Source organism: Poecile atricapillus, chromosome W (genome assembly GCF_030490865.1).
Source record: "Poecile atricapillus isolate bPoeAtr1 chromosome W, bPoeAtr1.hap1, whole genome shotgun sequence".
In the NCBI taxonomy this organism is placed as follows: domain Eukaryota; kingdom Metazoa; phylum Chordata; class Aves; order Passeriformes; family Paridae; genus Poecile; species Poecile atricapillus.
In genome coordinates, this window is record NC_081288.1 from 20,888,061 (window position 1) to 20,901,766 (window position 13,706).

Genomic DNA, 13,706 nt, shown 5'->3' on the forward strand with positions numbered 1-13,706 from the left:
GACATGTCCCACAGTCCTGGATAACAAATGGAGAGACCTGTCCCTGCCCCTGGGCCAAGCTGCCTGATGGCAGCCCTGGGCCCTGTTTTGTGGCAGGGGCAGGCTGTCAGTGGGCTGCCCCCAGCCTGTGATGATGGAGAAGGACAGAAGGCTGCCAGACATTGATGAGAAAGGCTGTGAGGACTCTGTTCCAGGGGTCTTTCTGGGAGGGACAGCCTACTAAGGCCCAGCTGGGCTAGGGGATTGTAGATTTTGTTCAGCTGAGTAATTTAGAATTTAAAATATTATGTGCAGTCTACTGTAAGACAATTTCAACCTATAATCTTTCACACTGTTTTTGTCTTCCTCAACATTGCAGTCCATGTTACAGTCCATTCCTCTCCACATCCCCCCGCTGCCCCCAACCACTATTTTAATTCATGTCAACAAAAAGTCCTGATTCCACCTCCTAGGCACATGTGCAATAGTGAGGCTGCTTCCAGAGCTGCTGGGTCCTCGTGGGCTCTGGTCCTTGTGTGCCTCTGGAAACCCTTCCTGTTCCCATGCATCGGCTTTGGCAGTCCAGCTTTTAATGCCTAGGCTTTGAAACCTTGGTGAAAATAAAGACCAACACACTATCAGAAGTGGTCTCCCACTGCTGATGAAAACACCATGCAGCCAACTGCCTAAATGTCATCAGCTGCTTAAAGAGAAAGTTTGAATTAATGGCTCTGATTGTGGAGTTTCCTTCTGTCCTGGATATAAACACACTTTCCTAGGCAGAGTTAACTGTTATTTTTAGCTATAACAAAAATGCATCTGAAAAGCCTGTTCTGCTGCACTTGGAAAGTACCAGATCACTCGAAGTGCCAAATACGCTGGAGGAAAAAGCGCTCCTGGAGCGGGCTTGCCCCGGACAGCCTGAATGAACTTTCCACGGCTTCCGCTCCCCTCCTTTTCCCACACGGTCACGCACACACACAGGGAGCAGCTTGGAACTGCACGGGCTGCTGATGAGCCCTGCTCAGAGTATCTTAAGAAATAAAATTCAAAGTATGTCCACTACGTTCATTCACCTAATTGAATCAAAGCCTCTTTGCCAAGTGGTGTTATTGCTTTGTTTGGTTTTAAGCAGAAGGTTGTCTTTAGAGGGTAAAACCCCATTAATAGAGTCCTTGTTTTTCTGGTTTTTAAGAAATCTATGACTACATAGTTTTGATATAAATAGATGGTCTGACCGTGGCCTTTCCTCAAGTTATTGGAGCTTGTCACTAACACGAGAAAGGTCATCTATGGGAGGGTGGGGACACACTGCAGCTTTCAAACGATTTTGGAGGAGTATCAGGAAATGGACCAGAGTAGAGAAAACAAGTTTTGTGGCACCAAAATGCCTTTCCCTCCAGCAGGACACCGCGGGGGACTGTTCGGTACAGCCGACGCTGCAGCGTGGAGGACGCGGGCCAGCGCTGATGCCGTGGAGCAGCGGGGATGCGGCGCAGCAGCGTCGGTGCCGGATCAGCGCGCACTCCGTGGGTGCCGTGGAGCCGGCGGGGATGACCAGGTGAGCGCAGCCCACAGGGGAGCTGTCCGCGGGGGGGTCGGAGGAGGCGCTGGCACCAGGACAGCCCTGCACCCTTCTCCTGGGAGAGCTGGGACAGCGGCGACCCGACCGCCGCGGCGGGACCGCGCTCCCCGCCCGCGGGAGACACGGCCCCGCCTGGTGCCGCCGTGCCGGGGCGCGTCCCCTCCCCGGTGTGCGGCGGGGTCCCCGCGGGCAGAGCCCGCCCCGCCGACGGGCTGAGGAGGTGGCGGCGGTGTGACAGCGCGGCAAGGAGCATGCGTGCGGGAGGGGGCGCGGGGGGGGGAGGAGGAGGAGGAGGAGGAAGAGGAGGAGGAGGGATGGCGCGGGGAGGCGGCCGCTGTTTATTTGCAGCCGGCCGGGCTGCGCCTCGGCAGAGCGCGAGTGGCCGGCGGCGGTCCCGCTGCCCGCCCCGCAGCATGCGGGCGCCGCTGCCTCCCCGCGCCGCGGCGGCGGCCGAGCCGGGGCAGCCAGCGCGGCGCCCCGCGCCATGGTGACGGGCTCGGCGCGGGGCTCCCGCAGCCGGGACCGAGCCGCCCCCTGCCCCTCGGCGGCCGGGCGGCGCGGCGGGGCGGCGGCGGCGGCGGTGCTGGCCGGGCTCTGCGCCCTCTGCTACGGCAACTCCCTGCGGGGCGAGTTCGTGCACGACGACGTCTGGGCCATCGTGAACAACCCCGACGTGCGGGCGGCCGCCCCCGTGTCCGCCGCCTTCGCCAACGACTTCTGGGGCAAGCGCATGGCCGAGAACACCAGCCACAAGTCCTACCGGCCCCTCTGCGTGCTCACCTTCAAGTGAGTGGCGGCTCCCCCTCCGCACGGACCCTCTCCCGGCTCCGTGGCCGGGCGGGCGGGGGCGGCCGGCCCCGGGTGGGGGTCAGGGAGAGCCCCGTGGCCCCGGTCCCGCGCCCTCGGCTTCGTGATTCAGCATTTCTGCTGTCCCGGAGCCGTGCGGGACGGGGGGCGGGCGGGGGCGCAGCCGTCGGCGCGGTCCCCCGGCCCGGCCCGGCCCGGGGCAAGTTCGCTGGAGAAGGGAAGCGATGAGGCGACGCTCGGGAGGAGTCCGCCGCTCTCCCGGCAAAGTGCCTCTCTTTCCCGGCAGTTTGGGAGCAGGTGGCGCCTTCTCCCCGGGCTGCGGGAGGGATAAGAGGGGAAAACGGAGCTTTTCGGAAAGCGCTTTCGACTGGGGAAGGTGCTCACATGAATTCCCCCGAGTTCCTCCCGTGCTCTATCTCGAGTACTTTTTCTCCGCAATTGAGTGATGGTGCCAGAAACTTCCCGCGGTGTGATTTGAAACAGAGCCGTAGTCATCTCTGCCTTTGTTCTTAGCGCTAAGTGGAGGGGTCAGCCCCGCGGGTACCGTGCAGTTCCGTGCATCCCTCTTGGCAGCTGCCAGCCTCCCGTGTCAGTCGCGGAGTTGCAGCCTCCCCGCTTCAGATGTTCCTTCCTTGTGTACCGGGCAGAGTTGTTGAGGAGGAGTTTCGGTTTTGCAGGAATAAAGGGAGGCTGAGCAGCAAAAGTGACACCTACCATTGCTAATCCTAGAAAGAACCTTTGCTGGGCTTTCTGCCCCAGGAGAAGAATTTGCGGCAAATCAGCTCAGTTACAATCCATACAGTTTGTCGTTCTTTCCATTAGCTTGTTCTCTGTTTCATTTATTCTGATGGAACATTAACGATGATGAGTATTTAGCAGATTTTAGCATTTAGAAATGATACATGTGTTTGCAGAGAGCTGTGCTGAAGAGCTGGTGGTGTGGCTGAGTGTTGTCTAGTGCTCGGTGATCGGTAGATGCTCTCACAGACTACGGCAGGCACTGGGAATAAAGGGTATGGATATTGGCAAGTCTGCCAGGGGGATGTGTTACAGGCTCCTGCTTCACTCTGCTGATTGAGTAACTCATTAGCACACCGGATATATAAATAGAATTTCATGAATACGTGGAAATTGAATCTTTCTGTGAAGCAAGAGCGGTTTTGGGAAATGGAACATCCCTTTGGCACTCTCACAGAACACTTGCTGCTCTTTGGTTGTAAAGGTGGACTTGGAGCCAAGAGCCATCAGTGCTGGCTGTCTGGGCACAGGCTGGCATGCTCCTCATAAAGGAGAGCTGAACAGCACAGACCCTTTGTAAACTGGATTTTTTAGAACAGATTTTGTACCTTCTCCTTGAAGGGCATCTCAGCACATTTCTGTAAAGAGCGAGGTGGGAATAGATAGTTGCAGGCAGAACTGGCTTTGTGCACACAGAGTGCCTTCTCCATTGTGTGTCCAACCAAACTTCTAGTTTGGGGATCCCTGTAATTAATACATCTGGGGGTAACTGGGGAGAGGAGTGAACCTCTGTGTGTCACCACTGACCTTGTTACATGCAATATTTGCACTGGAGTGCTGGACTTGGCATCCTAGATCAGTTTGCAGGATTGAGATTGTAATGCTAATGAGCAAAAGAAACTTAAACTTTAATTACAAATGGAAACTAAATGCTCTAGTTCCCATTTGTATGTATTTGAACTGGTTTTGCCTTTGCTATTTAAAGGGGTGTGTGTCAAAAAAGGATGAAATGCTGTCTCTGCCTAGTCCTTTCTGTAGGGGAAGTGACACTAATTTTTGTGAACAAGATTTCATCCTCTGTGCTTATAATAACCATACAACCAAGACATTGGGTCAAAGGCAGAGTCATTTGTTCACCACTTGGCATCACATTTGGAATAGGGAAGGAATCGTTTATCTTCCTTGGCTGCAGAGGGAAATTATATTCACTGTGTCCCAATTATCCTTCCAGCCTTCCAGTTTCCACATTTTTCCCATTTAATTTCTACCACTAGGGTGTCAGAGGAAGATGTTAAGAGCTGGGTGGAGTGAATCCTCCAAACCCAGTGCTTCCAAAGAAGCCTTGGGAAGGTTTTGCCAAGTGACACTGAACCTGTGGCTGAGCCATGCTCTGCCTGCGTGAGCCATCCACCCCTGCCTTGCCCAGCAGGAGGTTGCTGGTTGCTCTCTGTCTTCCTGCAGAAGGAAAAAAGGATTTACCCCGATTCCTGTAAAAAACTCTCAGCAGAAAACTGATAGGTAGCAGAATGGAAATGAATGTTACTAATACTTTTGTTAGAATTTACTCCACCCACTTAGGATACTCGAGAAAACTGTGCGATGTATGCAGAAAGGAAGGAAGAGAGGACCAAAGTATTCTGGCATCTTTATTGTTTGTAGATTTGCTTGTTTTATTTAATTTAGCTTAATGTTGTCCTGATTTGGTCAAATCCAGGGCATTTCAATATCAGCCTAGTGGCTCTACATCTTTTGCATGAATCTTTCATCTTTAAAGGCTTGTTTTGCATCTTGCTGTATTAACATAAAAGAATCTGGGAGATCTCCAAACTGCCTATACAGAACAGAGGTGAAGGGTGGGCTGAAATTTATATCTACAGATTCTTATTTCTGCAGTCTCTTTTCAGCCTTTTGTGGCTGTGAAAGTAAGAGGCAGGACTCAAAATGCCCTGTGGACTTTTCATTAGGCTGAACATATCCTACATATAAGCTACGTATTCCTGAAATGATCTCAATTAAAAAAATTTATCACCCATCTGTCAGAAAAATCTGAAGCAGACATTGCTGAAATTGTGTAACAGTAGTTCAGCATCCCTGATGAATTGGAAATCATAAGTGACAGTCCTCATTCCAGTAGACTAATGCTCTGGAGCCAAACAGTGAGAAGAGCTCAAGTATTTGACATTATTCACACTGGATCTGACAGTATGAATGATCAGAGGGAAAAAAGAGTGGCCCACTGGAACCATTAGCAAAACTTAAAATTTTCACAGAATTGCTGCACTGTTTTGTGTGGGTTAACATCAGAAGGGGGGGAAAAAAGCCTCCATATGGACTGTTGAATTAAGTAATGTTTGCTTTGTGTCTTTGAACTTCTCTTACCTTTTCTCTTGACTTCTATAAAATAAAGGAATGTTGAATGAGTTGGTCCAGAAGCGTTCCTATTACACATGGGTAACTGTTAGGTCTAGCACAAGTCCTCATCTGTGCAGGAGTTGAGATGATAGGCAGTGGTTTTGCTTAGTCCTTCATAAAAACTTACTTCATGCTCTGTTCTCCAGCTGCTGTAACTTAAAGCTATTTACCTGCATGTGTTTTCTTCTCTAAGAAGTGATTCAACATACTTCTTTCTAAAGAAGACAACTTTTTGGACCCAGAAGAGACTGGTTTTTGGTGTCTTCCTTATAAAGTGCTAAGATGAAAGGTGGGGAAAAAAAGGAGAACTGCCAGTTCTGTAATTCACTCAGGATTTTATATTTAAACTGTGTGCTTTCTGTCTTACACCTTGCCTCCACTAACAGAAGTTCACTGAATCATTTATTCCCTCAGTAGCACTTCAGTTACTCCTTGTTTCCAGTGGTTTTGCAGAAATGTTTCTCAGCTGCTGAAGCAGAAGGTGCAATCCTCAATGCTGTCTCCCTCCCTCTTTCTCTTTCTGTCTGCCAAATCCCCATTTATATACGTTCTCCAACCCAGAAACAAACAGGTGATGAAGATTTGGTGTAGCCAGCAGCACAGTGAAGGTATGCAGTGCTAGAACATGGTGAGAATGAAGCCTTTCAAATCCCCTGTATGCCAAGGTTTAAAGACATTTAATCAGATGTGAGCCTCCTGGTTTGCAGGTGGCTAAGAAGTGAAGGCCCTGTGTGCTCAGCCTCGTTGGTGGTGCCAAGGCAGATGCTGCTGAAGGATGCCTCAAGGAACAGCTCATCAGGGACAGAAGAAAGAGGTGGTGACAAGTCTAGGAGGACGTGTGGCAGTGTGACAGAGAGGGAGGATGGCATGGCAGGGAAGCACAGCAGATACCTGGTCTTCCTCAAAGGAGGTGGGAGTGACTGATCACTGGGAATGTGCTTGGCTCTGTGGGAAGGGTGTAAGAGTGTCCACTCCAGCTACTGCTGGTGGCCTAGGAGGAGAGGGGCTGGAGGGGGATTAAGCTGCCAAAGGGAATGCAGCTCTCCCACCAGAAAAGACTACACACAGTTTGTGCAGGGAGCCATCCTACTAGTCCTCTAGCTGGGGAAAAAAAATGGGGAAAAAGATAAATTAAAAAGTCTGGGCTGTGCTCAGGTGCTGACTGCAGAATGGACAGACCTGGAAGGTCTGTCCACCAAGGCTGCTAGCCAGTGATGGCTTGGGTATGTACCTGCCTGGGAAGTAAATACTGCCCTTCAGCAGCGGCTCAGTATTCTGGGTTGGCATCGAGAGCCTCATGTGAGGCTCCAGTGGCTTTGGATCAAAGCCTTAAGTGAATGTGAGCTTGGGTGAGATGTAAATACATAGCCAAAGAGAGAACTGATTCTATAACTCACTGTCAGCCTTCTCATCTATCTAGTTGTTTACAGCTGATCCTTCTGTTTTTTCAGCTGTATCAGTGGCATAAGTTTCAAGGACAGGGAGCTTAAGAAAACCAGAACAACCTGGGGAAGGAAAAAAGACCTTGCATTTTCTTTGTTATTGATTTAATGCTATATTACAGCTTGACATCGCAGGGTAATATAGTGGAGCTATAATGTGTCAGGTTAAATACACAGTGCACAAGCATTTTCTTCCCTCTGTACATCACAATGTTTAAGATTGTCAGTATTTCTCCTGTACAGCTTAGTCTACTATTTCTACTCATGCTGTGGCAGTCAGTCTCCACACTGCTACTGTGATACCTGCCATGAAATTGATGTAGTACTGGTGTAGCCACACTGGATGAGGTGGACATTGTGAAGAAAAGCAGATGCTTTGGTGAGACTGGTTGTGTTATAGCTGGAATACACACACGTCTCTAAGCACATAAGCTTTTCTTTTGACCCAGAGCAGAATGCTTTGCTGCCATTTTAGGTGTCTTCCAAAGCTTGGTGCCTCAAAGCTTAGGTTTTTTCCCCTGGCTCCAGGTACACGAGAAGTCTCCCTCACAGATAGAATTTTTGTAGCAGGTGTCTGATGTTTATGGCCGTAAGTTTATGTTCCTCTGGGGTTGCTTGCACTCCCTGGAAGGAGGACAGGACTCCTGTGGAGGGTGAGGGGAAGCTCCCAGCCCAGGGATGGGGGATGCAGACCTGGCTGGGGGTGTGTGCTGTCATGCTGCTTGCAGCCAAGCCCAGAGATGAGGATTTGCCCAGTAGGAGAGGTGTGTACAAAGCATGTAGGAGTCTGCCTTCTCATTTTCCCAGCCCTGAATAAAATTTGCCTGTCTCTTGAATTTAAAGCCTTTTATGAGGGAGAGAGTTCTCTAATTCTCCTGGCTGACTTGGCTGAGGTGAATGCAGTCACTCTTATCTTTGCTGTGTGCTTCAGTGGTGTCTTGTCTCTATTTAACACCTTCCAGTTCTTGGGGATTTTCTCTCATTGGGTATTCTGTTCCTCTTGCACCAATGTCACCATTAATTTTCTTTGGCCATCTTTTACCTAAAAGTCTCAGCTTTTGATCAGCCTCCTTACCCACAGGAGCATCCTTGTCAATACTCTTTAGAGTCCATGAAAATAAAGTACCCTGGCTGCTGCTGGTTAGCTAAAGGCATTTCTCTGCATTCCCTTGCTCTGGTTCTGACTGCTTTCCTGAGCTTTCTCTTTATTGTTTCACAATAAAGAAGAAAGAAAGGGAAAAGAAAAAAAGGCTGTTCTCTTTTCACTTTGCTATACCTTTTTTTTCCCTTTTTTCTTTGCTTCTTTGTAAGTTAGAGTGGCATTTCCTTCATGGTCTTCAGCGTATTTCAAACTTACTTCAAATTTGGTGAGGAACTACTACACCCAGTTTGAAATACTGTCTTTAGGACTAATAACTTTATACTAGGTTTCGGTTACTATTGCTTTATCTTCTTGATTAGTGATTGTCCTAGCTTGGTTTTTGATCATGTCTCATCCCTTTCTCTCTCCATGCTCTGATGGATGGCTGCTGAAGAGTTTCATGAGTGTTCATTTCCTCAGCTCTTGCTGAGATGCTACTTAAGAATAATTTTTAAGACAAACTGCGTTTTGTTCACTATCTAGATAAAATGACCCCTAGTTTGTCACTTTGTTGCTTGCCATCATCTGGATTGTTTTCTTCTCAAGTTTTCCAAGGCTGCTCGTGGAGGCAAACTTAGAGCTGTGTGATTGGTGCTCTTGCTATTTGTAACACAGGAATGATCATCAAACCACACTCTCTGTGGTTTCACTAGAAAATTCTGCCCTGGCACATTTGCCACTTTGAAGGTGCTGTTTCTTCTCAGTCTAATTATGATTTTTGTTTCCTTTCCCTCCCCCTGCTGGAAAGCAATAACCTGCTCTGAATGCCTGCACTTCACTAGTGCTCTTGTAAGTGATGACTTCTGTGCTCCGAGGCAGTTGCTGTAGCCTGGGAATTGATACAGCCTCTGTCTTCTCACCCATAGCCATCATAGCAAATCAAGGACCAAACCATTTAAGCCTTATTGTCCATTTAATTCTTAGGCATTATACTGTACTGTGGAAAGATTATCAGCACAAATCAGCACGAAGTGCTGTTGCACTTTGTGGTGGAAACTGGCCATTGCATGAACACCACTGCAAAGGGGCTTATTTTCTATTTACTGCTATAGGTTTTTCATTAATCTTTGAGCTGTTTCCACATACAGCCTTAACCATTATTGCTAGTGATGCAGCTGCACCTCTTTTGGAGTGCAAATGCTCATTTCCCTGGCACGAAGTACATGCATCTGTGGAGTTTATAAGGAGATTCCACTATGAAAGCGGGTATTACTTTGCATAAAGTTTGCCATATTTAACACACAATTTGAACAGGAAAAGATACCACAGGAAACCTAATCCATCCTTATATATTGAATTAATTTATATAAATCTGCATATGAGCCTTTCTTATAAAAACTGTGGGGGTTTTATGAGGTATGGGATGCTCTGAGACTTTCCATTAAGTGTTACTTGCTATAACAAATTACCATTATTATCCTGTGCATTTCTATTTCATAACATGTTGTGTTTCATTGTTAGTCTTTTGAAAATAATAAAATAGATTAAACTAAACAAGAGCTGCCCAGGGATAATAACAAAGTCTATAAAAAGAGAAACTCTTCAATTATGTTTTACAATATTATTAAATCATAAGAGGTCTTAAAAAAGGTTGAATGAATCTTCATGTGTACAAGTGGGTGAAAAGCACTATATTAGCGCTGGGATGGCGGGGGAATGCTGGTGATTATGTACTGTAACTGGTTATGTATGGAATTTGTCTGTGAGCCTGTGCTCTTGCAGCATAGACCCCTCTGATTCTGAGTCTGTGAGGATGAAGTCCCCACTGAGTCCCACTCCATTTCCAGGCCCTCTCTGTGGAGAATTGCTCACTCAGAATTGATATGTCCCTGATGACTTCTCTGGAAGACACCTGACGGTACTGATAGAGGTTGCTTTTAAGAGATAGAATGATTTGCTTGCTTCTGGAGAGCTGTTGTACAGGCTCTACTCAGTGAACCTGCAACAGCTGCTGCCTGTGGAAGTCTCTCTTTCTGAGAGTGAAGCTGTGTAATTCCTTTTCCGAGAGTGGATGGTGGAGGAATGGTAGAAAAGCTGCTGCAGGTGGCAAAGCAAGCTATACTATTCCACTGTTCCTGGCAAACATCCATCAGCCTTAACAAAACCAAGGGTTTTCTTATTTTGGTGTACCTCCTGCATGGAGGTGTAGTTTGGGCAGTGCTCTGCCTTGGGTGTGGCATGCTGAGCCACACATTCTGCAACACTTGGGCACAAAAACACTGTTGAGTCTTGGCTTGAGTAGGTGTTTCAGTGCAGCCTCTCTGCCCTGGTGGGACATGTGATCAATGCTGAGATTTCTGTAATCAGTTTTTTATTTTGGTGGTGGCTGGATGATGCTGATCAGTTCTATTAGAAGATACCTGTCAGTGTCACCGACAGTATTGAGAGACTTCACTTTGGTGTATGTGCTCTTCTCCTCCTTTCCCTGGGTCTTCTAAGGACCTTTGCATTTGAACTGCCTTTTGCCATTTCACATTTTGGGGTTTAGCAGAATCTTTGCTTCCAGGGACTCTTCTAGCAGAGATGTTAAAGCAATAAAAAACTCTTCTCCAAGTGTTTAGAGGGTGGCTCCTCTGAGGAAAGACCTCCACGTCTGAGATGGTTGTATCTCCTCTTTCAAGGGTCTCTATTCCTAGGAATGTTATCACTTGCTGTGTTCAGCCCCAAATCTTTAGGATGCTGTTTGCAAACATGTCTTTGTTTTGAGGAGCAGCCTGTTCTTACAGCCTGGCCAGCCCAAAACATCTCCTCTCCTCACTATGTGCTCTACCAAAGCCATAAGATATATCTTTACAAGTTGTGCTTTAGCTCAGACAGAGGTTATGATCTTCATGCAGAAATGACCACATGATACAATTTTCCCCATTTGTGGGGCAGTATAAGTATGGTAATGCAAGGACAACAGCACCCTCACCTCCCTCCAGTGTAGTGCAGTTTTTGCTTGCCAGAACTTCTGTTTATGAACATTATGTTGGAGAAAGACCACTTCTTCCTTAATTTTGAGATTCATATCTCTGTTTTACTTCCTTTGTTTGCTGAACCGTCTACTGCGTATAATTGCTGCATGCTGCTGCCAGTAAACAAGACTGACTCTCGCTGGTAGGGTATTAAAGATTAAGAGGGGAGAAGTAATTTTTTATTTACCCATCTCCTTCTTGGCTCTCTTGCCCAGAACTTCCTCCACAGTTCCCCTGCGGTGGAGCAAATTTGGCATTCCAAAGTAGGCTGCCTTTTTTTCCCCCATGGCTGTGTGAGCTGGGGAGCTTTGCAAAGTTCTTGTGACTTGGATTAGAGCTGTTTGAAGACCCAGATTTGCTCAGCCGTTTGACATACAATAAATTTAACCACTGCTAACGTTTTAACAGCATTCTGCTGGGATTGTTTCAGGACTAAAGAATGTTTCCTTCATTGCCATGTGGCCTAATTTCTTATGACAAAGAGCTTTAGCAGCAAAAAGCAGTGGTGTGAATATAGCACCTGCACACACTCATGTTTAGTGTTCCTGGACCATCAAAGATGGTATTTAAAACATACTTGCAGTCTGATTTGGCTGTTTAGTGGAAGAGTTACCTGAATAGCATGGTATCGTGTTTGTGTTTTGCTCTGCTGTTTTTTATTTATTTAAAGAACACACGGGGGAACAGCCAAGCTGCGAGGCTGATGCTTTAACAGAGCTGTTCTCAATAATTTACATCAGGTAACTCACAGCTTACAGGCCTCATTGACTCAATATTCACCCTAAGAAGGGGTGTGAAGAGCACACCCCACCTTTGGGATAAGGGACCTGATGGGGGTAGGAAGATCCCTTGCCTATAAAGTTCTGCCTCTCCTGCCAGCAGACCTGTTTTGGAGGATGAGAAGTGACAGACACGATCCATGGAGACTAATGATAGATTTTTCAAGAATATTGTCAGATGTCATGGGTTTAGTGACTGGTTCTCACAACTTGGCCAGCTAAATGAGAATCTCTCCCGTTTTGGTGCATGAGTTCGTATCACCTGATATCCTGAGCACTTGTCCTCACCTGCCTGCATCTGCTTTCTCCAGAAATCAGGTTCCCAGGCCACACTTTGTCATTGAAGGGGAGCAGTGGACTATGCTCCAGCTGATTTACAGCCAGAAATTATTCATTTGTATAAGGAATGTCTCCTGCAGTGGGTCCTTGTGATTGTGCACATCTGCAGGTGTCTTGGAGTGAGCTGTGGCTCCTTTAGGGGCAGGGTGGCCCTGTGCTGCCCCTTGCTCCCCTCAGCATGCTGAAAACAAGATCCTGGCCTGGGGGTTCCCACTGCTGCAGAGTATTTGCAGCTGAAGCTCTGGCTGGATGTCTGTTGCTGCCATTTCTTATGGTTTGTCATTCAGTGCTGGAAGAAATAAGGGAGAGTGATGGATGTTGCTGCCCTGAAGTGGCTTGCAGGAGAAATAGGATAAAAAAAGAAAAAGCTCCAACTCTTCATGTATTCTTGAATCACAGAGACTGATGTCTTGTCAAAATGTAACTGCATCAACCCATACTTCAAAGAGAAAGGTCAAGTCATGCCAAAATCTCACTTTTTCACAAACTCTCTGGGTTTCATCTGTTGCCTCCACAAACACTTGAGTGGGACCACAGCAGGAATGCACAAGTAAGACTCTTGGTCTGATAAAATTGGATTGGCCTGGAAGATTGAGCCCAGAACAGCTAACACTTCCTCGGGTATGAATAAGAAATGTAGAGAGTTATTTATAAAAAAAAAAAAAAAAAAAAAAAAAAGTTGTCTGGCTCTCACAGACCTCTTCACACCTCCTCTGTCTCACAAAAAACCTGAGGTGTTTTTTTAGAGTAGCAACAGCTCAGTGGCCTTGCTGTCACATCATGCTTGTCAGGGAGACCCGGAGTCTTTAGCAACAGGAAGGATTATTGACCCTATAGCATATTTACAACTGCATGTGAAATATTTAGATTGAGTCTTATTTTCACTGGTTCTCTTGTTGTTTGTTTAAAAAAAATTCCCTTCAACATTAGTTAAAGGACGTTTTTCCAGATTCCTTGTTCATATATGGAGCCTTCCCTAGATAGGCAGCATGTGTATGTGTGCATATTTGTGTAGATACATATATTTGTCCAAATGTACAGATGTTGTTAATACTTAAGAGAATTATCTTCAACTGCATGTAAGGCAAAGCTTGTCAGCAGCTGTTCAGCAAGCTGGCTGTAAGAAACAGTGACCAGAAGAATATGTTAATACATGCTGTCAAACAAATGTCATAACAGCTTGTTACGTTTTATTTTTTTTATGATCAACACAAATAATGAACCCTAATTGTCTCACTGAGTCTAGGGTGATGTTAGCTATCTTACTTTTGCCATCAATGTCCTTATAAAAATGATGCAAACTATTAGACAAACTTCTTTATGCCAGTAAAGCATTTAAATAAAGGCTTAACCTTCAGTGTGTGACACCATTTTGAAAGCTAAATGGGAATAAATGCCCCTGTTAGGCCAAGCAGATGCTCCAGTGCCTTACCAAGTCCTTGTCTTGGCTGTTCTTGGGCAAAAGCATCTATTCTAGAGCAGAAAATAGCTACCCATATTGCACAGCCTCCACGTGGCCAACAGAAC

The 13,706-nt window shown here is 46.9% G+C and overlaps 1 protein-coding gene across 1 annotated transcript in view; it reads left to right on the top strand.

The window, feature by feature from the left end:
* Window positions 1–1,945: 1,945 nt before the first annotated feature.
* The window catches only part of LOC131591725 (protein O-mannosyl-transferase TMTC1-like), a 134,561-nt gene continuing 122,800 nt past the window's right edge, over window positions 1,946–13,706 (top strand). Inside the window, exon 1 of the mRNA XM_058862711.1 lies at window positions 1,946–2,350. Within this exon, the coding sequence (XP_058718694.1) occupies window positions 2,049–2,350 (302 nt within the window). The 5' untranslated portion in view covers window positions 1,946–2,048. The remainder of the gene's footprint in view (window positions 2,351–13,706) is intronic.